Source organism: Gopherus flavomarginatus, chromosome 7 (genome assembly GCF_025201925.1).
Source record: "Gopherus flavomarginatus isolate rGopFla2 chromosome 7, rGopFla2.mat.asm, whole genome shotgun sequence".
NCBI lineage: Eukaryota > Metazoa > Chordata > Testudines > Testudinidae > Gopherus > Gopherus flavomarginatus.
The window spans coordinates 98,681,718-98,706,713 of NC_066623.1; the positions used below are offsets into that span (position 1 = coordinate 98,681,718).

The window sequence follows — 24,996 nt, forward strand, 5'->3', positions numbered from 1 at the left end:
CCATAATGCCATATTCTTACACATCAATGCATTTCACGGGGCAAACAGCGCAATGCCATGTTGTGCCATGGCTAATTTGATGGTCTTTCCTGGAATGAAGCAGCCTTCCAGATGCTCCAGGTCGAGTGTCATTGCTATATATGAGAAGCTCCAGGTTGTGTGTCATTGCTGTACACGAGAAGCTACTCAAAATGAAATTGATTTTTTTTGTGCGAAGTAATTATTGTGCTGTGAGAACTGAATGGCGTAGCGGCAAAACTGGGAACCTGGAACTCCTGAGTTCTAATCCTGGCTCGAAATGGATGCCTTCTGTGGCATTGGCTGGAGCACTTGGGCTGGGATTTTCTAAGTGGCCTAAGGGAGTTAGATATCCAAATCCACTTGAAATTCACATGGGATTAAGCTCCTTTAAAACTAACAAACAAACAAACAAACTAGCCTTAAGGTCTCTGGCTCAATTTCGCTAACTGTAAAGTGGGGATAAACCCTCCCTGCATCACAGACACTGTGCAGATGAATTAGATAATGCTTGTAAAGCACTTTGAAGCTGAAGAGTGCTGTGCTGTGCAAGTGCAAAGTATTCTGATATATTCGGAGTTAAATCCCTGCCTTTTCTAGCTTTAACACACAATGAAAGCTTGTCCGTATTTTAGAGTAGCACCCTATAAAACAATTTTTGAAAACATTTTAAGTGAGAGAAAGAGAGAGAAATGGTTTGAAAGTAGAAAATTTCAAAATAACGATTAACCCACCTATAATTTAAAAATATTCTATTCGATTTTTTTAATCTGTAAAAATAATTTGCTGCTGGGCCCAGACCCTGAATGCCGAGTTTCAGCCTACAGAGATTTTTTTTTAAAATGGCTTAGTTATAAACCCTTGAAAAATGCTGACAGACTCTTTACTATAGCAGCACTAACGGGTGCCCTATAATGAACTTTTAAATGACTTGAGATAATATCTGTAGAGCTTAGCATGAAATATATTTCTGGTTTTGAGCCTTTGCCAAAGCAAACACAACACATCATAAGTCATCTTCAAGATTCCAAGAGCATAAATTGGAGACACTGCATATAAAATCTAAATATTAAGTATCCTTTATATTGAAACTTTGTGCTGTTTTGATGTTATAGAATAATGACAGATGTGCTCTAAAAGTAATTGTGCAAAGACAAAATATGCCACAGTATGTGTCTTGAAAGGCAAAATGTGCACACGTTGCCACAGTTATGTCTTGATTTGGTTAAATAGGAGACTTTCCCAGTCATAATAAATTCTTATGTATTTTGCTGCTTTAAGTGGAGCCCAGGTGGCTTTCAAAATAAAAGCTTGCCATTCTGCCCAAGGAATGTTAATCTCCACTGCAACCCCCTAGTTACTCTACCTTAGCTTTCCAAAGTCACATCTTAAAGCAATAACACTGGTGAAGGGTTTTGCCTGCCACACTGAGAAAGTCTTTTCAATAACACTGTATATATGTGATGTATCTCTCAGAGTCTGATCTTACATTTCTTCTACAATGAAAACTCCCATTGACTTCAGTATAAGTTTAGGGTATGACGGGAATGCAGGATTAGGCCTTTTTATGTTCATTTTGTAAGTAGAAAGGTTGCCTGATTTGTCCTGCTCTTTGTGTCTTTTTTTAAAGTAGAGTATGCTGTATCCTAGAGGTAGGATTGTGCACAATGGAAAGGTCCATACACTAAGCCGGCTCAGAATTCTGTATACATTATAAAATGTCCCTTTGGAGTTGCTCTCCAAATCCTACTTCCTGCACTTAAAGAGAGAATGACAGACATGATGAGAACAATTTCCAACTCAGGAGCCAGAAAAAAAGAGTGTTTAATTCTGGATTTGGAAATTCAAATCTGCATTTAGGATCCTAAAATAGTTACCTAATCAATTTTCAGAGCAGCAGCCATGTTAGTCTGTATCCGCAAAAAGAACAGGAGTACTTGTAGCACTTTAGAGACTAACAAATTTATTTCAGCATGAGCTTTCGTGAGCTACAGCTCACTTCTTTGGATGCATAGAATGGAACACACAGACAGGAGATATTTATACATACAGAGAACATGAAAAGGTGGAAGTACACATAACAACTGGAAGAGTCTAATCAATTGAGATGAGCTATCATCAGCAAGAGAAAAAAAAAAACTTTTGAAATGATAATTAAGATGACCCATAGAAGGTGTGAGGAGAACTTAACATAGGGAAATAGATTCAATTAGTGTAATGACCCAACCATTCCCAGGCCATGTCTACATCTAAAACTTTGCAGCGCTGGTTGTTATAGCTGTATTAGTACAGCTGTATAGGGCCAGCGCTGCAGAGTGTCCACACTTACTGCTAGCAGCGCTGCAAGTGCTGTTAGATGTGGCCACACTGCAGCGCTGTTGGGAGTGATGCATTGTGGGCGGCTATCCCACAGGGCACCTCGTCCCACAGCGGCGCTGGGGCTTGTGGGAAGGGGAAGGAAGTGTGATTGTCCTTCTGCTTCCTGTTCCTGTTCCAACGGCCAGCGTTGCTTTGGTACACATGCGGAGCACTGTGGCAGCATTGTGACTCTAAAGCGGTTTTTCTGCATTATCTTTCAAGAATGGATCCTCAGGTACTGAATACCTTACTAATGAATATTGCCAGCACATCTCGCCTTACTGTGGATCTAATCCTTAGGCTGCTAAATGTGCGTGTGACTGACATTGAGGAGTCGGACGATGGTACTGAATCGCATCAATATGCAGACAGTACAATGCTAGTGGCAATAACAGACGTGCTCTGCTCCGTGGACCGGCGCGTTTGGGCTCGGGAAACCAGCACTGAGTGGTGGGATCACATCGTCCTGCAATCATGGGATGACGAGCAGTGGCTGCAGAACTTTCGTATGAGGAAAGCCACTTTCATGGGACTTTGTGATGATCTCGCCCCCAACCTGCGGCGCATGAACACGAGATTTAGAGATGCCCTTTCTGTGGAGAAGCGGGTGGCTATTGCAGTCTGGAAGCTGGCAACTCCAGACTGTTTCCGATCTGTGGCGAACCAGTTCGGAGTGGGAAAGTCCACCGTTGGAATGGTGCTGATGCAAGTTTGCAGGGCCATTAATCGAACACTGACAAGAAGAACCGTGACTCTTGGTAACGTGCAGGACATTTTAGATGGCTTTGCAGAAATGGGCTTCCCTAACTGTGGAGGGGCAGTAGATGGGACGCATATTCCTATTATCTCTCCACCCCACCTGGCATCGGAGTATATTAATCGCAAGGGGTACTTCTCTGTGGTTCTGCAAGCGCTTGTGGATCACCGTGGGCATTTCACTGACATTTACTCTGGATGGCCTGGAAAGGTGCACGATGCACGCATATTTAGGAACAGTGCCCTGTTCAGGAGGCTTAGGGCCGGGACCTTTTTCCCAGATCACAATATAACAGTAGGGGACGTGGAAATGCCCATCGTGATTCTGGGAGACCCCGCTTACCCATTAATGCCATGGCTCATGAAACCATATACTGGGAAGCTTGACAGGAGCAAGGAGCGTTTCAACTACAGGTTGAGCCGCTGTAGAATGACTGTGGAGCGTGCTTTTGGCCGTTTGAAAGCTCGCTGGCGCAGTCTGTTCGGGAAGCTAGATTTGATGGAAAGCAGCATTACCGCAGTTATATCCGCGTGCTGCACCCTCCATAATATTTGTGAAGGGAAGGGTGAAAGGTTCAGTGAGGAATGGACCTCCGAGGTTAGACGTTTGGAGAATGAGTTTGCTCAGCCAGAGAGCAGGGCTAATAGGGAGGCCCAGGAAAGGGCTTCAAGGATTAGGGATGCTATAAGGGAGCAATTTGATGCTGAGAGCCAGCAGTAATGTTTGGTGCATGTGTTGTGCTTTGCTTTACCTTGCTGTGTATAATTAACCATTTCTGTCACCAATAAAACATATGGAAAGAAATACAAACCAAAACCTTTTATTTGTCATACAGTAAAAAACAGGTAAGGGGGTATGGGTGGTTCACAGTACATTCAGAGGTTTTACTATTTCCTATTTTACTCAATTGTAACCGTCTGATGCAACTCACCATTACTTTGCTGCATAATGATGGGGGTGGAGTGCACTGGGTAAGAATTAAACATATCTTGGTTAGTAGGTGATGTTATAGGTGTTGGGGGCAGCTGATGATAATAAGGAACTGGGTGCTGCATAAAGCTATTTTGAGGATACACAGGGGGACAAGGAACAGTGCTTTGGGAAGCCTGTGGGTTAGCACGGTATATATTTGCCTGCATGGCTACAAGAGACTCAAAAGACTTGGTTTGGCGAGACAGGAGTCTCATCATCTGCCTGGCTATTCTTTTGGCAGACAATTCCTGTCTCCTGCTTTCAGTCAGCCTCCATTCCTGTACACTTTTTCTCCACTCCTCAGTCTTCCTACTTTCCCTGTTGTAGTGGTTCAGGACGGTCTTGATCAGCTCCTCTTTTGATTTCCTAGGATTGCGCCTCAAATTCTGCAATCTACGTGAGGCCGGTGACACAGCTGCATTACTCGAGTTGCCTAGAAAAAATAGAGATAGAGACATGTAATACACAGGGGCATCATTGTTTATTATCAACTTTTGAAGGACATTTGAAACTGTAGGTAGCATCCCTCTCACATACCTCACATAACACTGTAGAGTTCAAGAAAGCTAAGACATGTCTAGCAATGGGGTGAGTACTTTTGCTTAAAATTCTCCCATGTTAGTGGGATGCCTTGGTTCCTGCTCGGAAGGGGGGCCGGGTGAGGAAAAAGCACCCCGCAGGACACGGTTCCCGCTTGGAAGGGGGGGTGGGGGACGGACAGAGCACCCCGCAGGGCAGGTTTCACGCTTGGAAGGGGGGTGGGGGACGGACACAGCACACCGCAGGACACGGTTCCCGCTTGGAAGGGGGGATCGGTGAAGGAAAGAGCACACCGCAGGGCAGGCTTCCCGCTTGGAAGGGGGGTGGGGGATGGACAGAGCACACCGCAGGGCAGGTTTCACGCTTGGAAGGGGGGTGGGGGACGGACACAGCACACCGCAGGACACGGTTCCCGCTTGGAAGGGGGGATCGGTGAAGGAAAGAGCACACCGCAGGGCAGGCTTCCCGCTTGGAAGGGGGGTGGGGGACGGACACAGCACACCGCAGGACACGGTTCCCGCTTGGAAGGGGGGATCGGTGAAGGAAAGAGCACACCGCAGGGCAGGCTTCCCGCTTGGAAGGGGGGTGGGGGATGGACACAGCACACCGCAGGGCAGGTTTCACGCTTGGAAGGGGGGATCGGTGAAGGAAAGAGCACACCGCAGGGCAGGCTTCCCGCTTGGAAGGGGGGTGGGGGATGGACAGAGCACACCGCAGGGCAGGTTTCACGCTTGGAAGGGGGGTGGGGGACGGACACAGCACACCGCAGGACACGGTTCCCGCTTGGAAGGGGGGATCGGTGAAGGAAAGAGCACACCGCAGGGCAGGCTTCCCGCTTGGAAGGGGGGTGGGGGATGGACAGAGCACACCGCAGGGCAGGTTTCACGCTTGGAAGGGGGGTGGGGGACGGACACAGCACACCGCAGGACACGGTTCCCGCTTGGAAGGGGGGATCGGTGAAGGAAAGAGCACACCGCAGGGCAGGCTTCCCGCTTGGAAGGGGGGTGGGGGACGGACACAGCACACTGCAGGACACGGTTCCCGCTTGGAAGGGGGGTGGGGGACGGACACAGCACACCGCAGGGCAGGTTTCCCGCTTGGAAGGGGGGTGGGGGACGGACACAGCACACCGCAGGACACGGTTCCCGCTTGGAAGGGGGGTGGGGGACGGACACAGCACACCGCAGGACACGGTTCCCGCTTGGAAGGGGGGTGGGGGACGGACACAGCACACCGCAGGGCAGGCTTCCCGCTTGGAAGGGGGGTGGGGGACGGACACAGCACACCGCAGGACACGGTTCCCGCTTGGAAGGGGGGTGGGGGACGGACACAGCACACCGCAGGGCAGGTTTCCCGCTTGGAAGGGGGGTGGGGGACGGACACAGCACACCGCAGGGCAGGTTTCCCGCTTGGAAGGGGGGTGGGGGACGGACACAGCACACCGCAGGGCAGGTTTCACGCTTGGAAGGGGGGATCGGTGAAGGAAAGAGCACACCGCAGGGCAGGCTTCCCGCTTGGAAGGGGGGTGGGGGATGGACACAGCACACCGCAGGGCAGGTTTCACGCTTGGAAGGGGGGATCGGTGAAGGAAAGAGCACACCGCAGGGCAGGTTTCACGCTTGGAAGGGGGGATCGGTGAAGGAAAGAGCACACCGCAGGGCAGGTTTCACGCTTGGAAGGGGGGATCGGTGAGGAAGAAGCACCCCGCCTGGATGCCTACGTGCTGGGAAGGGCAGGGGGGGGTGGATTGGGGCAGAGGAAACAGACCGCCTTGCGCTGGGGAGCCGTGCTTCTAGCTACCTGCCCTCAATTATCCCTAAACTATCCACAGGCTTTCATAATGCCAGACATATCACTGCTGCGTGTTACCAAGGAAGAGCGGGAGGGTCTTCTACAGGAATGCGGATACCGCCCTGGCCCCTATGCAGCTCGCCTGTGTGCGGCCATGGTCCCCCCACCCCTCGCTGCACAGTGGATCGGACGAGTTAGCCTGACCGGGACAGGGACCACGCTGGCTCTACCTATAAACTTGTTAAAGCACATTGCCCAAGATCTAGCTGCAACTTTTCAAGAGATTACTCAGGCAGATTACACAGATGTCATAGACCACATCAATGGGCTATTCCACGTTTAGGCATGCATGCAATCAGCCATAACGAAAATCCTGCTATCACAAAGCATTGCAATCTACTTACCACGAGCACGATCCTCAGCTTCCTCATCAACGTCCGCTTCCAGCTGCTGTGACTGGCTAGTCTCCTCAGGGCTGGAGAAGAGCTCCTGGCTGCCTGTGTCCTGAGACTCCGGGGTGTCCCCCTCAACGCCAGTAGCATCACTGTATTCATCCTCTACACCATCCCCCACTTCTCCCTGCTCTGAACTCTCCATTGTGCTCCTAGGATTCACGGTGGGGTCACACCCAAGTATGGCATCCAGCTCCTTGTAAAACCTGCAGGTTGTGGGGGCTGCTCCTGAGCGTCGGTTTCCCTCACGGGCTTTGCAGTATGCACTCCTCATCTCCTTAATTTTTACTCTGCATTGCAAGGCGTCCCGTTCGTGGCCCCTTCTCAGCATGGACTGCGATATCTGACCATAGGTATCGTAGTTTCTCCTTCTGGAGCGCAGCTGTGTTTGAACAGCCTCATCTCCCCACACACTAATTAGATCCTGCAGCTCTGCATTGGTCCATGCTGGGGCTCGTTTGTTGCGTGGAGGCATGGTCGCTGAATGATTGATTGATTAATTGCACTCCACGCCTGACTGAGCAAACAGGAAGGTGATTTTTGAAATTTCCCGGGGCATTTAAAGGAGGGGTCAGGTGAGCACAGGGCAGAGGAGTTTTCTTGATTACCAGAGAGGTATCCTCAGGTATGCTGGGATACCTGCTTATTCCACGGAGGTCAAGAAAAGCGCTGGTAAGTGTCTACATTGCATTACCAGCGCTGGATCACCAGCGCTGGATCCTCTACACCTGAAACAAAACGGGAGTACGGCCAGCGCTGCAAACAGGGAGTTGCAGCGCTGGTGATGCCCTGCAGATGTGTACACCTTCAAAGTTGCAGCGCTGTAACTCCCTCACCAGCGCTGCAACTTTCTGATGTAGACAAGCCCCCAGTCTCTGTTTAAGTCTGAGTTAATTGCATCTAATTTGCATATTAATTCAAGTTCGGTACTCTCTCTTTGGAGTCTGTTTTTCAAGGTTTTTTGTTGCAAAATTGCCACCTTCAAGTCTGTCACTGAGTAGTTAGAGAGGTTGAAGTGTTCTCCTACTGGTTTTTGAATGTTATGATTCCTGATGTCAGAATTAACTCAGGCTTAAACAGACAAGAAACAACAATTTGGAGTCACCCAGTCTGAATGTGTTGGATGGATTTGTTGTTTGCTCCATATGTTCAATAAACTCTTGGTTTAAATTATTCCAATTATGCTAAGGAAGCAGTTAGCAGGATTTCTCATGGAAGTATGGAAACAGGGGTGAGCATACTTCTCAACGGGAAAAAAAATTCTAGCCGTTCATTTGTCCATCTGCCTATCTATCATATTTGAAGGGGAGCAGCCCAAACTAGTGGGTCTGATCAGCAGAAGCCGTGTTTTTTAAGGGACGGGGGAAAGAGTCCTGGTGGCTCTCTCCATGGTTTTAAATTAATAGAAGTAGAGCAATGACTATATACGGGAAGGGATACTATACTTTTATGATTTTGCAACTCTGCCTGAAACATATCAGAGAGTTAAAGAGGCCCAGAGGACTGAGTTTAAATATTTGATACAAGCTGCATGGGGACAGCAGGAAGTTCACTACTGGCTGTGCTTGCCCAGCTTAGTTTTGTTTGTTTAAATAAGGTTCTCAGTAAAGCATGTATGTAACACTGTATGCAGAACACTTCTAGAGCTGTGCATTGTTTTCTCCTCCTTCAGATCGTATTTATGGTAGACTGTATCATCTAAGGATCTCTCAACACACTTACTGTTTTTTTTTACTCTGCAGGGCTTCATTACTTTTAGATGTACAGTGTATGTTACAATTGTTGCTCAAAATTAATACAGAATACCACTTTTATATTTATCTAGGGTTTCTGTTTCTTTTTTTTTAGACAAATGAAAACAAAATGCTATAGTGTAAAAACCTCTTGGGATTGTCAAAGGACCCTGAGGGAGTAAGATGCCCAACTCCCGTGGACTTTCTAAGGGAGTTGGGCAACTCACTGCCCCTTGTGCCTTTGGAAAGCTCCCACTTAATATACATTCTGTCTTTCCTTCTATAAGTTAACTTTCAGCTTTAAGCTCTGCTGCCATGGTGATAACTTTGACACTACAAACCAGCAAGCGGGAAATGAAGCTTTTCTTTACTTAGGATCTAGTTTTACAGCACAAGTAGGAGACCTCTAATTTTAATCACAAAGAAGTGATTCGGAATAGGTAAACAAATGTCCGTATCAGGCTATAAACCAAACTACTGAAAACCATCAAGGGATTTTGTTGTCACTTTAGAAGTCACTCTGTAGTAAATGGTCACATACAAAAACTCAACCTATTGAAACAGTGGGTATGTAAACGTACGTGCCTTAAGATTAATGTTACGGAGTCAAAGAAAAGCTGTTATTTTTGACATTTTGACATACAATCACTTTAGGATCTGGTTCTTATTAGACCCTATTCTGTCTTTTAGAGGTCCTTTTAAAAAAAAAACAAAACCAAAAATGTCAGGAAATTTGGAACAGAAACTTACAATAAAACACGTCCCTTGACCCTGTGATCTATCAATCTTTCAAACAAACAAAGATAGCTGGATGACCCAGGAAAAGGTTATTATATATAGTTACCTTATGTAGAAAGGTCAGACTTTCATTACTCACACTGGGGTTAAAAAAAAAATTAAACATTTTGTGAAAGGCTGTAAGATGGAATTCTGCATTCTACTTGGGGTGCTTTCTTTTTTAGGTTTTCTTCTACAACCTTCACAATTTACACCTTATATTATTCATAAACAAGACATTCAAGAAACAAATTCTCAAGTAAAAATGTACACTCCATCAGTGGAAAAGCAAACAAAAGGAGCTAATGTACTGTAGCTAAACAAATTTTCAATCACAGCAGCAGTAATTTACTGCTTTGGCTACTAGTGGGACCCCACAAATAGAATCAGAATCCCTAGACGTATCTGGAGAACTTGATTTACTGAATATCCCCAGATAATAAAAGAAAATAAAAGGTAAATTGTGCATGAATGTAAAAGTTGTAATTCTTTCCCTTTCATCACGTGAATCAAATTCATATCCAGAGATTTCAGGGGGAAAATCTAGATGTCTCCAGTGGATATGGAGCCAAATACACAAGGCCTTGGTCAATTTTTTTTTAAATACATTCCTCACTCAGGCCTAATTCTCATTGAGATCATAGGGTGCTCTGGGTCACCATAATTCTGAAACCACAATGCCAGCAAGCTCTCTGCTGGTGCCTCACTCTGGGGCTCCCTTTTTAGAGGGATCCTCAGCATGGAGACAGCTCTGCAGAAAAATTAATGCAGTATCAGGTTGTATTTACTTTCCTTGTCTGTAGACATTAGGGACAGGAGTGAACAACACATCTCTCCAGCACGTGTTGTCCTCCACCTCCTGCTCTCTTCCCTCCCCTTCCCTCTCTCTTTCCCACTCATGCTTAAGTGTAGGATGACTGCTACAGAGATAAATGAACCTCTATTCCTCATAGGGAGGGTGTGATCAATGCATAGAGCGTCCCTTGGGTCCCAAAGATTTGGCCCACACTAGATTAACCAACTGTTGATTGATTGTGGCATGTCCTTTGGACACAGTGGAAAATCTTGACTCTTGCCATCACATAATTATCTCTCTGGGGCATGGACTGTCAATTATTATATGTCTGTACCGCACCTAGCACGATGGTTCTCAAATTGTTGTACTGTAACCCCTTTCACAAAGCAAGCCTCTGAGTGTGACTCCCTCTTATAAATTAAAACCACTTTTTAAATATTTAACACTATCATAAATGCTGGAGGGTGGAGGCTGACAGCTTGTGACCCCCCCACGTAATAACCTTGCGACTTCCTGAGAGGTCACCCCCTCCCCAGTATGAGAACCCCCGACCTAGCATAATGAGGCCCCAATCTGGTTGACCTCTAAGCACAACAACAATATAAAAATTTAGTAATAGTAATGGGGCCTGTCAGATAGAAATGGACTGAAAATGAAACCCTAGCTCTGGACAGTTCTGTACTTTGGGGAGTTTGAATGGCTTGGGCCCATTGCTAGTCAGAAAATAAAAATGGTTCCTAAGCCAGGCAAGATGGCCCAATTTCACACTTCCTTGCCAAAACAGATGAGCGATGAAATACAAAAAGTAGATAAACAACAGCTGTAAAAGTCACAGGCCACTGCTTTGTTGTGGAAATTGGAAACACAACTGAAAAGCTGCTGGGACTGCAAGGAGTCAATGATCTGAAAACATTCACTGTATTATTGCAACACCGATCACTAACTTTGGGCCCAATCATGCCTCCAAGACCTGCAGGGCGAGGGAACACTCTCTATGAGCATCTCCCTTTCCCACATGCAAAGGGAGTATTCCATGATTCCCTGGCAGGGAGCACAAGAAGGCTCTTCAAGGATTCAGGGATCTACAGAAATGCAGTTCACATTCAGTGAAAGAAACAGAGTAGCAGAATGAGACTGCCAACTGAGTCACCCTAAATTAGCTTTCCCTGCAGAAATCTCAAAAAGTGTGGAGAAGAAGGGTATCCAGACTGAATGGACCAATTACTCAGATGATTTGTAAATGCAAACCTCTTAATGGCTACCTGCCTGGACATTGTACCTGGAGATCTTTCACTTCTGTGGGCAGAAGCTCTGTAGCAAGTAATGCTATTGACCTATTCTTGTGTAATTTCAAAACAGAAAAGTGACCAACCATGATTCTCTTTCCTACTGTGTCAGAAACAGGAAGTCACTCTAGCTTCTTGCTGCACAATGGGATACTCGGCTGGTATGTGGAGAGGAATGCACAGCTCAGAAAGGCTGGAGACAAATGAAAACAGAGAGAAGCCATTCCCAGTCTTCAGACTAGCAAGGGTGGGGGAGTGCCGTGGAGACCGAAGGTGTGGCTCTTGGGATGGGGGCATGGTATGCCTGACTTTTCTCAGCAGTGGCTTCTCTGGTCCATTATAGAGTGGTTGGGACTGGCTCAGAAGTGCCAATTTTCCAATTAATATCTGCAAAGGTTAAATGATATCTACAACAAGGGGGGGTGTGGGGCATGGGATATTTCAAAGGTGACTCTTCCTTAGCAGTGTTCCTGATGTTATCTTTACCTAAGGATGTATTGGGCCTGAACAATCCCTCTACTGTATCAGGCACAGACAGACTCCTCTTCATATTCAGGCCTCTCTCTCTCCTTTTAAATAAACAGGCATCCAATGAAAGGAAAAGCCAGTTCTTCTTTTTCAGCGTGCAGCATTTTGTGGGAGGAGGAGCAGCTGAATGAAGGTCACCAACATCAATTGTCTATACTAATGTGGGTCAGAAAAGAAAAATCCATCCTACTAGGTATATTATGTTGCAACAATCCAGATTTGATGATGCACCAAACTTGTTGATCAGGAGGTGGAGAAGGAGAGGAGACAAAAAACAAGTCAGACTCAGCCAGGAAGTGGTACCAGGATACATTTTGGAGACCAGAAATGTATGCCTCGAACAGGGGGCTCCAGCTCAAGAGATGGAAAGCACTGATCTAAGGCATCAATAACCTAAAGCTATATTCAAGTGAGAAAATATTCTACTTCATACTGATCTCGAAAAAAAAAATTACATAAAAACCTGTCATTTCTGCACGAGTTAGTGCCTTGTCAGCAAGGGATAACTTGCAACAACATACTAACGACTTTTTTTTTCTTTTTTGAATTAAAAAGCTAGAATAAATCCAAAAGGGGTGATATTTAAACCTGTAATTGTGACAAGAACTGCCCTGGAGTAATATCATTTTGTTCTAAAGATATGCTGTAATTAACAGGCTTCTCAGGATTTATGTAGGAAATCTTGCCTGGCACAAGAATGAAGAATTTCCAAGCCTGTCTTAAAAAGTATGTTCCCTATGCAGATACATACTGATTTTCTATGTGAAAGATGGAACGTACGCCCATCAAAACGCTTCTCCTCCAGGTTCTTGAATTCCTGCTTCAGAAATGGTGAAAGCAGCAAAGAAATGGTGAAATATTTCCCATTCTGAGGGGTCTTTCCTCTGGTGTGCATCAGACTGCTTTCAGCCTCATTGTGAGATGACTTCTGTGGGTCCAAAAGCCAAGATGGAGCTTAGAATCCAAGGCCAGGGTGTTCAAAAGTGACTAGTGCTTTTTGGTACCTAACTTGAGACACTTTAAGGGGCCTGGTTCTCAGAGGGAGAGTGCTCAGCTCAAAATCCGGCTCCTTCAAGTTGTCTCAAGTTGGGCACCCAAAAACTAAGGCACTCAAAATACTAGTCACTTTTGAAAGCCTTGATCCAAGGCTTCTGGCATGGCATTAGATGAGCGTATCAGAGAGAATAACCCCCACCAGCCACCATTTTAATCCAGCTTCACACTGATACGGCATCTTTCATCAGAGGCATTCAAAGCATTTTACATGCATTAATCAGCCTCACAATCACCTCAGGAAGCGGGTGTTGTTATACCTTTTTTTCTGTGGCGTAGTCCTAAATCTGAAGGTACTGGAATGGTGTGGGCTTGCCCCCAGCAGCGTGACCTCACACATTCAGTCTGTAGCCCATAGGGCTAGCCTGCTTGTATTATTATATCCTTTCTTATGGCTTTGTTGTTTATTATAATTGATAATAGATTTATAGATAATAGATTTACACCACTGGGAGAAGAAAAGCATGCTCTGCAAAATAGCGTCCTCCATGTCGTACACTCTGCAAAAAAATCCAAGCAGAAAAATCCATGGGCCACTTACTTTGGCAATCTTGAAATAGTACCGGAACAGTGTTCCAGCACATTCCAACTTAACTACACCACTTCCTGTGTTACAAAAGAACAAACTAAGGCACAGAAAAGTTAAGTATCTTGCACAGAATCACTGACTCCCAGCCCTTTGAACTGAACAACAATCTCTCGCTATGGCAAAGAAAACTGAAGCTGCAGCACTGTTACAACTGTACAGAAGAAAGGCTAGAGGGTGGCTGTTGGGAAAGGACAACAGCATCGGAAAATTAGACTGCATGTGTGAAGGCCCCACATTAACCTGCTTCCCATTCTAAACATTCTTCCTCTTACCTAAAATTACAAATCACCTTGGTTGGAAAGCATGATTCTGAGATTGTGTCAAATGCACTATGGTAGTACCTTCAGATTTAGGACTACGCCACAGAAAAAAATCCTCCCATAGTGCATTTGACACAATCTCAGAATCATGCTTTCCAAGTGCTCAGCATTGGCCTAACTCTGATTTCCTAGATACTGTTGATTTCCATCTCCCAGACAGTATTTCTCATTCTCTCCTCCCTCTCCCCCAATATATGTATTTTTTCTCTACCTTATCCTGTTTGTTATAAAATCTCTTTCCTTTGCAGGTCTCTGCCTCTGCAACTGAGGATCATTTCTGGTTACCTCTCAGGCTGCTGTACCAAGCAGGGTGATTACCACTCAGTGATAACAAGGCCAAACTCTCTGGCAGACAGTGTAGTATGGAACACTAGTATGCAATGCATTCTCACTGGCCTGCCCTCCCTGTCAACCAGGCTACTACACATTTTAAAATGCTGCAGATCTGTACGGCCTTCTTGGTTATCCCCAGGTATATTATGTTGCAACAGTCCAGATTTGATGATGTGCCAAACTTGTTGATCAAGAGGTGGACTTAGACCACCAACTTATTTCACCTAAGACACTGAACTGCCCTTACCTGGTGGTCATTATGAGCTGATGTAAAGAGCAGATTGCAGAACAAAAGAAGCCATCTGCAACGCACAACAACAAGCAGTTTTACTGGTCTTACAAACTCCAGGAACTATGCTACATATGCTTAAGTGCCCTCTATGATATGCAGACATCTCTCCCAACAGTTGTAGCTTGTAGCTACTCCTCATCTCAAGTATATTTGAACTGGCAACCAAGGGATGAAGGGCTTTGTATCCTGTTACTGATCCCCTGAGCCAGGCTGTCTCCCAACCACAAAGTCCTTTATTCTGAAGTGTGCATGAGAGTAGTTTTCATTTGAAATAAAATATCTTTTTGATCACGTTTTAGTTTTTTGGTTTCATTCATGACATTCTTTCCCTGCAGGAAACACACCATAATTGAAGGGTAGAAGAAATGAGAAAAAATGGTACTGGCTGAGATTCTGCTATTTTAAAAAGTGATTATTTTTATTTTGATGTGCAGTTTGTTTGTTTTAAGGTTTTGGTGAGAAACCACCTTCTCCCTCCCATCAATCGCTGCTTTCAACAGCTTTTCAAGGGTGACTGCATCTCTTTTAAATTTCATTTCCTGTTAAAAAGAATAAACAGGCAATGGTTTAATGCTGTCGATTTGGCTTATTTAATAGAAATTGAAACTTAAACGAGGCTCAGTTGTGAGTCAATTACTGAAGAAGCCGGCAAGCAGGGAGAAAACTTTAAAATGATTATTCATTGCGTTTTGTAATATGGTTTAACAATAGCGTGTTGAAAAAATAAAGAAGAAATATTCAAGCAAGTGATGTTAACTTCCAAGCAGCAGTAGGTACAGTAAAAACCACTTAATAGAACAGTTGCTTAATTGGGAAACTTGGCTGGGAACCATAAGCCTTAAAATCTGTTTTATTGGGACTTCTGAGATCTCCTGCCAGATTGTAGGAAAGACAGGTGGAAGCTGATTTCTTGAAATCCTAGGTGCTAGTGAGGTGGAAATTGAAGTGTAAATGTAATTTCCTCCTCCTAGGCTTCAATTTGACTGACTAGCATGTACTACAGTTCAATTTGCCTTACCTAAGCTAGCATTTTAGAGCATTCCATTAGGACACGGTAGCTAACATTTAAAAAAACTCAGCTTTTTTTCCTGTACAAGACAAAACGTGTGTTTGTTTTCATGCATTTTTACAGAATCAGGCTCTGAGACTGTAAGCTTTTTGGGCAGCAAATGTGTTTTAATCCACGTCTGTAAATCTATGTTTTAGCTGTGTACATGTATAGTTCTGTAGAAACGACAATAAGAGCTGAGGATAATGATGAAGTTGTAATCCCCTTGGAATGCAGAATTTACCTCAGCAGGTGATAACTGTTGCATTCCAAGTGGATTAGCACAGTGAACTTTTTACCTATTGTCAGCCATGGATGTTATTAACAGGTGCCACTGAAACAATGCTGAAAATAGTTTAACCGCTAGTGTAGACAGGACCCAATCACATTCAGCACCATCACAGAAACCTTACTCCGAGCAGTAAAATGACCTGATGCTCAAAATGGTGGCATCAGCCAGAGCCTTGTCCACATTAACACTCCCACCACCGCTTCCTGTTGGAACTGAAATGTTGGTAGCAATAGTGGGAAACATTGACTCTAATTGGTGTAATTTGCACACTAAGGAGCTGGAAGAAGGTGTACAGTGAGTAGTTAGTAGCCCATACCCTTACGATATACTTTCTTCTGGCTATCAATTTAGATTGCCTTGAATCTCAACACAATGGCTGTAAATTATCTAAGAGAGTCATAGGCCATGTCCACACTGCAGACACCTTAAAAAAACAATCCTCAGCAGTGTTAACCCTACTGGAGAAGAATGGCTGTGGCTAGACTTATTTCTGCTACCATCTGAAAAGTCTAATCAAAACGGTGATAAAAATGGTTCTGGTCACAGCAGTCTTGCCTACACAAACTCTCCCACTGGGGCTAAGTTCTCCAGTGTACACTAGGCTTAATTTAGTGGAAGGTTAATTTACTCTATCTTACATATAGCTTCTGACCTTTGCCCTCTGAATATGTTTTTGCAGAAGCATGTAGGGAGGATAAGCTTCTGGAGTCTGTGCAAAAGCAGCATTCAATTTAATATACATTATTACCGTTCTTTAACATAGTGTTTTTTAATGTAAGATTGTAAAGTCAAGTGCTCAAAAGTTAGGTATAGTATCCTCCTCCACATTTTACAGATGAGGAACTGAAGGACAGAAAGAATAAAGTCAAAAGTGTCCACTAAGTTTGGTACCCACTCTGAGTGCCCAGCAGTCGGACTGAACCTACCATGAAGCCAGGGGCTGATTTTTCAGAGTATTTAGCATTTTAAATTACTTTCTATAATCCGAGCACACCACCCATTGACTTCATTTGCAATTGCAAGTGCTCAGCTCTTCTGCAAATCAGACCCTGGGTATTTCAAGTTGGGGGAACAGAAAATGAGGTGGCAATCTGTGAAAAGTTTGGTTTAAGGGACTCGCTTAGCATGATAAGAACTCCGCAGCAGACACCGGGACAGAATCCAATTCCTCCTTAACTCTTCTTGTGGTCTTGTGCCTCATTCACAACACGCCTTCCAATTTCTGCAAGAAAGCTGTGATCCTACAGACAGCAGTCTCCTTCATTACGCAACCCTGAATCATCCCCAGATCATGGTCCATCCTGTGTACGGGTCTTAAGGAACAAAATAATATGAGATCACCTAATGAATGCTGTATCCTAATGCATACACACAAAGGGCTCAAAATAAGGTTGCATACACAACCATAAATTCTGGAATTTCCTAACTTTTGCCTGCTTGACTCTGTGACCTTTATGTTTTTAATGCACTTTTTCTATCTTTTCTATGTAGTTTCCTACGTTCTAAAAAACTGAAAACAAACCACTCAACCCAGAAATTTCTTCATGTGGAACCATATTGACCTTCACATGGGCTATCAGCAGTGGAACGTTTTAGATCTATAGCACAGGCCTCTGCCACTTGAGCGAAGAGGGTAACTGATACAGTAATATGTTGTCATCCTCTGTGGACCAACCACTGGAGGGAGATAAGACACATTTTGCCAGTGGGTTTCACAGCTATTTGCTGACAGCTCAGGAATATTGAGATTCAGGAATCCTGTGCTTTAGTGCTTACAAAAGCCTTCTGGTCTTGTCCCCCAACAAGCCTGATCCCTTTTATTCATGTCCTCTCCAGCTCGCCCCATCTCAGTCCTCCTCCCACAAAACCAGTTCCTTTTCCAGTCTACCTTTCCCCTCGTCTCACAGCTCTTGCCATCTTCCTCACCACCTCCTCACCCCTCTGCATCACAGTCAAAGGCTACCTCTTTCTCCTCCATGCTGTCTTGGTGCCAATGGTGGGAGCATTAAGAGGACAGGAGAGACATCTTCCTACTCTGCTTGGCACTTCTCTCTCTCAGATGCAATTGCAAGGAAAGTCACGCTGAGCCCTTGCAGCACTGTGTTTTAACATTTGCAGTTGCTCTGTGGGGAGGATGCCTGTGTAGTCTGGCCAGGACAAAGGAGGTAGGATGGGCTGGAACATGCTCAGTTCAGACAGAATCTCTGAAGGATTTAGCAGCCAAACTCTAAAAAGATTCTACTGAGAAAATGTGAACTGTGATTTTTCAGAGTTTTCTAATGTGGTCAGATTTTGGCAGAATTTCACAAAATGGCAAAAAGTACATCTATGACAAGAGGATGAAACAGATGTACAATTTTTTTAGAATGGGCAAAACAACATATTTTCCCCTAATTTTGTTCTCTGCAATGGCAGACACCTGTCATAGGACACTTCATCCCAAATTATTAAAGTTTGACAAAGTTACAAGCAACTGAAAATGGTATTTAAATGAAAGTGTTAGGCAAACTTCACTAAACGTGTTCTACCACTGCCACCTAAAAAAAATAAAATCACATTAGAAGTATTGGAGAGACCAGACTGGTCCAGAAAGATGCAGTTCACAGGCTTCCAATAAAGACTGAAAGAGGCTGAACAATCTGTCTTAAATTATCTATGCTGCATAATTCATTAAATGAAAGACGATGAGAAACACATTTCTTTCTTTTCTCACAATTTATTTCCTTTGGTGTGTTCAAACTCTCACATAATTACTGTTTACAAACATTTAGAAGTATTTTTCTCTTCTACTAATCTAATGTTTTGAAATTTCATAGTAAACACATACAGGCAAACTGATTCTGGCCAATGCTTATTAATTTTGAGTCCAGATCCTAAGATCCACCAGCTGAAATGTCAGGCAGGTCATAAACTTCTTTAATTCACATCTTGAAATATTTTTACCATGTGGAACATTTTATTGATTGATGGGGGGAGGAACCCAACATTCTTCAAAAATCACAGAATTGCATGTAATTGAATGTCAAATGATCATGAGACAAACAAGGTTTGTCTTAGTTTCACTTTCCTCCCGTTTACTTGCTGATTTGAATAAGAAAGCAAAAAAGAATATGTGAGGAGGAAAGCCTGGTTTTACATCTTTCTGTTTTCTCTCTCCATTTACCTTTGTCTAGTTCACTTGAAACGTTCCATGATGATGTAGGCATTAAATCAGCAGAGACTGACAAATTTGTTCCTGAAAAGGAGAGGAAAAACACAACAGTTAATATATTAATTTACAGAATTACTTGATAGTTCCAAAGACAATGCCTTATGAACAAGATAATTTGAATACTACTGTTTTTTAAAATCTAATGGATGCTCCACCTTGCTGTGCTGAAGTGTATGAGCAACAGTGCTGATCAAGGGAAAAAGGCAAGGTCGGCCTGGAATTTTGTTTTGCAATGCAGTCATTGTTTAAAATGTATGATTGTGAGACCTCATATTAATTAAGCAACACATTTTGGGGGAAATATTCAGCTCGTCTCTTCTAGCTGCGTAGAAGTGGAATATTACAGTATCACACCCAGTACTCTGACAGGAAAAAAACAGCATGCTACAAGGTGGCTGAACGTGTTATCAATTAACATTTCTAAGGGGCCTACTCCTGCAAGTCCATGCTCACAGAAATAGTCATTGTTTATGCAAATAATCCCACTGAAGTCAATGAGACTACTTGTGAGAGAAATCCCTACTCACATGGGTAAGGGCTTGATCTGTGCATCAACAACATCCTATCTCAGTCAGCTCTTGGAAAGTATAGTTGCTACTACTAATTTAATTTTTTTTAAAAAAGAAAAGGCTCTGGATAAATTTTATTTTGCAGAGTCAGTCTGAAATGTCTTCATTTTTAACACCATCTAGGCATGTTTTTCAGTAACCTCGGCTCTTTCATTTATTGCTACAGGGCTTCATATTTTTTTTTAAATATTATATTATCCATGCACACAGCAACATTACATAGAATCCTGCTAAAGAAAACTGACAACTCAGTTCAGTCCCCAAAATTTGTCTTAAAAACACACCCCTAGTAGGAACACAGATGTGTTCATTACATTTTAAAACAATGACACCTTTTTTAAAATGTGTAAACTCCACTTCAGTGCTGTTAATCCACTGCCCAAAGGATCCAGGGGGCAGAGTACTGCCTCTCTATTTGGAGCCCACTATTGGATTCTACCTGCACCAGTCCAGTAGCAGGATCAGAGCTGGAGGGGTGTAACCCACACCTACAAAGTGTGCCCCCCTAGCATGGCTGGCCCAGAGTTTATGAGGCTGCTATAGCCTGTGAGCTAGCAGAATCACCTCTTTTAGCTGAAATGTCAGAGGATCAAGCCAGAGGTCTAGGTTCACTGCTGATAACCCACCCAAGGCTGATGGGAGATGCATTACAGTGGGATTGAGTTAATACATGCGGGAACAACAAAAAAATGAAACTGAATTCAGCTTCATGTTCTAAACTGAAACACAGGAAATTTCCAGAATAATAGTGGAAAGTAAACAAGATTTCTATACTTATTCAATTTTAACACTCTGTATTCATTCTGCAGCCAATGCATGATCCTGCATTCACTGTGCACCTAAGCCAGTTAACAGAAGGCAGGATCAGGAAGCTAAGATGTTAATATAGATTGAAATAAATATATTATTAAGTATATGATTTGTATTCTGACACTGCCGTGTTAACATGTTCCAAGCAATCAAAACAGAGTATGTCTTCTATACCTAGAAAATAATGTCATGGATAAAAATTGTTAGCACAAAGATATTCAAATCTATTCTACTTTTATTCCATCTTTTAAGTGGCTTTTTTATTTAATAAATTATATGCGCAAACTCACACAAATGCACGAAGTAATAAGATATGGTCACTACCCTTTCCTTATAAATGCCCTCTTTCTTACAAGCCCACCTGGTAGCACTGCTTATTTAAGAGTCTGTCAAGCATTTCCAATGTAAACACAGTATTTGAAGGCATTATAAGTCATCCATTTTCATGGGCTAAACTAGATATACAAGATAGAAACACACTCAGTGGGATCAGATCCTCAGCTAATGTAAACTGGCACAGCTCCACCTAAATCAGTGGAGAAATCAATTTACACCAGCAGCAGTTTTGGCCAAGTCTGTACATCCCTGCGCACTCTTAGCTAGTGTGTATGTGCGTAATAAATATTTTCCCAGAAATGTCATATTTCCCAGTGCCGCAGACTCAATGACAGGATCTTCCATTTTGCTGCACAGCCTAAGCACGAGAGATTTGCCACAGGATGCCATAGTCTATCTGTCTGAATTTCTTGGATTTTGTGGGATTAAACTTAAACTTGACTTTGTTCCAGATTCTTGTATTAGTCATGTTAATGCTTAGACTTAATAATTGTCATATATACCTACCATGCCATCCTGATTTTAGGGACAAGTTCTCTGAATCTCTCATGGCTTCCCCAACAGTAGTCTGTCTTGCTGATTGAATATAATGTCAGACTGCTGTCTACTGCATAGACTCATGGCATTGCTGAGAGCAAACATGGTCACCAAACACCACCTCCCTGCACTAATTATTCTACTCAGAGAGCCTTAGATCTGAGGCTGTAATGGAGATAATCCCTTTGGAGAGATGCATTAAGTGACGGTATTGGACCTTGAGATAATTAGTTCTTGGTTTTCACAGCAATAGCTGAGAGGCAGCGACAACTGAGAGACAATGGGCCAATCTTGAGGTGAAAATGGTCCTTGTCTGCCACTTGGGGGAGCTCCACAGCAGCCTCATTCTCAGACTTGGGTGCTAGGTCACACTCTGCAGGGATCTGATGTGGCTCAAAAGCAAGTGGGCCGAGTTCATGAAAACGAGCTACTCTCTGTCACTCCACTGTCCATCTTTCATGGAACCTGACCCTTGGATCATCCCTGCTCAGAGAACCTAGAGGCTTCTATAAACTTGTGGCAATAATCTCGCAAACTCGCATGCAGGAAATAGAGAGGAAAACACAGGGGCTCTTAGACTGGGGTGCTCTTTATGAGCCCCCCCTCCCCAAAATCGGTGCTTGTATGTGTGATATTGGAGGGGTTTGATGTGCTTTGCTTCCCCCCCTCGCCACGTCCTATTCCTTAGGAAGAGGACATTCAGCTGTGTTTCAAATATCAGCCCTTCAGGCTGGGACTAGTAGGCACCCTAAGTATCTCCTCAGTTGAGGAGATCCTGCCAAACAAGAAGAGACATCTGAGGAGGATCTGCACCATTGACATCAGTTCTTAGGAACCCCACTGGGGTGGGCGGGATTTCCAACTGTATTTCTCAGAGAAGAAATGGGCTGGTAGGTCACAGAGCATTAGTGGGTCAGTCACATACCTTTCAGAGCATAGAACAACTCTTGTTTCACTCAGTACAAGCTGAGGAGACGGTATCACTAACATGCAATCTTGAATGCTCCACAGGCCAGCGTCTGAGCTTTATCATATAAGCAAGCGCTGAACAAAACAGTATAGGAGAGGAGCATGTGACCATTACATTTCAGAGCATTAGCAAAAAAACAAACACAACAAACAACCCATGAAACTAGGGATCATGTGAAAACTGATCTCATGAATGTTTTCAGAAATACCAATGATTACATCTTACTGTGCAGCAACAACATAAGCAAATCGAAATGGGATTAACATTTGTTGTGTAAATGTTAACAGCTTAAATGACTTCTGCAAGAAGAGCAAACTAGTAGGAAAAAAAACCTTGTATTGATTACACCTATAAACCTAGGAACAACTGCTATACAGATTCAGATCAGTATGCTCCACCTAGTCCCGTACCCTGTCACTGACAGTAGCCAATATCAAGTGCTTCAGAGGAAGGTGCATGAAATCCTACAGGAGGTAGTTATGAGATAACCTGCAAACAGGAAAAACAATATTGCTGCCCCCCAGAAGTTCAAAAATCATGAGATGGGCTTAAAAATGAGATTTCAAAAATAATACATTTTCAGGTGTCAAAGCATTTAGGGTTCACCTTTTCAAACTTTTATTCGCAGCTGTAAGGGCTAGAAACATACTTTTTTTCTTCTTTTTTTACACAAAATTAAAGCCAAGATTCCATAATAATAATCCTCATTCCAGCAACTGCGGTTTTAAGAAAATACCAGCTATTATTAGATTTGTAATGAAATTGCAAGAGTTGGCAACACTGAAAGTTTCCTCCTAATCCCCAGAAAATATATAAATGTTTGGTGGAGAACAAGCGCTCTGAGTCATGTTGTTAACTAAGCTTGTGTCTGATATTGCCTTGAGTGTACTGAGAGATACATATTGCTGCTGCACAATTGGTCATTAGGGTTAGCACAGTTACAACCTGTGATGCATGTACAGCAGTGAGCTAAGCAGTGTCTTTATTATAATAATATAAACTGGGCAGAATCCATCTGGAAACTTAAAATGCAACTGGGAAACCAAAACACTTCTCTTGGCTCAGGTTTATCCCTTTATGCGTCGGTCCTTGAAGGGAAAAAGGATTTTTTTTTCCAGTCAGCCTCAAAGATTTTGCTTCCTCAGAAATTACCATTCCCCTGTTTAAAGTAAGTTGCAGCATGAATCCCCAAATGACTCTCATGTTGGACCTTCGTTTCAAGTGCTGCTGTAATTGCAGTGTTGCCAGTTCTTGCAATAGTTGGTGCTCCTCTGAATGCCGCACCTCCCAGAGTGATGTGATTACAGAAGAATCTCAGCTCTCATTAAAATAAATTATGTTTTTAGTAGATCTGAGCAAAAAATTGAATTTCTGTCCTGTGGAAAATTCCAATAGTTTAGCATTTATTTTTAACCCAAATTGGAAACATCAAACCTTTTTGTGAAATGAATGAAAAAGTATAAAACGGATTAAAATTTTTGTTCAAAACATTTTGTTTTAACTTCCCCGAATAGAAGATTCAAGTGACACCCAGGCTTTCCTCATTGAAAATTTCTATTTTGACAAAGCACTATTTTCCAACATGAAAATGTTTCATTGAATTTAGTTTGAAAAGCTCTAGCCCTTGCGGTTGCCGAGAAAAGTTCACAAACATAACCTCAGGGCACCATATAGGCTCAAAACATAGAGGGGGAAAAATCCCAAATGTATTACTTCTATAAAAAAAATTCCAGTTGTGGAATAGGAAGCAGCAGCTACATGAGCCCACCGTAAAATAAGCTCTATCTCTATGATGCTGGATTAGTGGGGGCAGGAGGAGGACAGAGGAGTTTGGTAGCCATGCCCCAGGCCTTCTCACCTCAAGACAGGCAGTGGAACAAGAATGAGGAAGACTAAAGAAAGCTGGAAAATGGGAGAGCTACAAGCCTGTTTCCTTGCTGCTAGAAATAGACTGCTCAGACTCAGATCCTGTATGCTGCCTACAGGCAGGGCTGCCCCAGCATCTCTCCCCTGCCAGGGCAATTCCCTTTGAAGAACCATGGAAGGGTGTGGCGCTAAATGCAACGATTCAGCCAGAGGATATAGCAAACATAATGTATTTTAAATATTAAGTGTTGTTAATGAAGTCTGCAGTGCTGTTGGTCCCAGGATATGAGAGAGACAAGGTGGGTGAGATAATATCTTTATTGGACCCACTTCTGTTGGTGGAAGCGACAGAGGCAAGCTTTCGAAAGATAAAAGATATTACCTCACCACCCTTGTCTCTCACAGAACTGAAGTGTTATTTACGTTGTTTTAATTCATGTCCACTCTAAGCAAACTCAAGACCCCTAAAGACCTTTTAAAATACAGTGGGTTTACACTGAATTCCTTTCGTCCTCCAGCTAGGTGCTCACCTTCACTGAGCTTACACCCTGTGCATATAAGGAGCGTGGTTGGTGAGGAAAGGCACCTCCGTGCCACCTTTTCACTTCCCAGATGCAGAGGCTGACATGGTCCAGGACACAGCTTACAGCAGCCGCAGCCTAAGTACTGCTCTAAAATATGCTGGTAGCAGTAGTTCCACTGGGACTGCCCCTGACAGCCCAGCTGAGGATAAGCTAGAAGACTGCAGGCTATGGCTCTGTC

General features: G+C 43.6%; 2 protein-coding genes across 4 annotated transcripts in view; both read right to left on the reverse strand.

Moving 5' to 3' along the window:
* Positions 1-24,996, reverse strand: part of ROR1 (receptor tyrosine kinase like orphan receptor 1) — a 271,372-nt gene that overhangs the window by 71,619 nt on the left and 174,757 nt on the right. For both annotated transcript variants that reach the window (XM_050961985.1, XM_050961986.1), the window contains exon 2: positions 19,099-19,170. In XM_050961985.1, coding sequence (XP_050817942.1) covers positions 19,099-19,170 — 72 coding nt within the window. The remainder of the gene's footprint in view (positions 1-19,098; positions 19,171-24,996) is intronic.
* Positions 3,938-24,996, reverse strand: part of LOC127055264 (uncharacterized) — a 268,873-nt gene continuing 247,814 nt past the window's right edge. For both annotated transcript variants that reach the window (XM_050962064.1, XM_050962063.1), the window contains exons 2-3: positions 6,841-7,616; positions 3,938-4,538 (exon numbers count right to left, since the gene is read on the reverse strand). In XM_050962064.1, the coding sequence (XP_050818021.1) occupies positions 4,033-4,538; positions 6,841-7,363 (1,029 nt within the window). In that variant the 5' untranslated portion in view covers positions 7,364-7,616 and the 3' untranslated portion in view covers positions 3,938-4,032. The remainder of the gene's footprint in view (positions 4,539-6,840; positions 7,617-24,996) is intronic.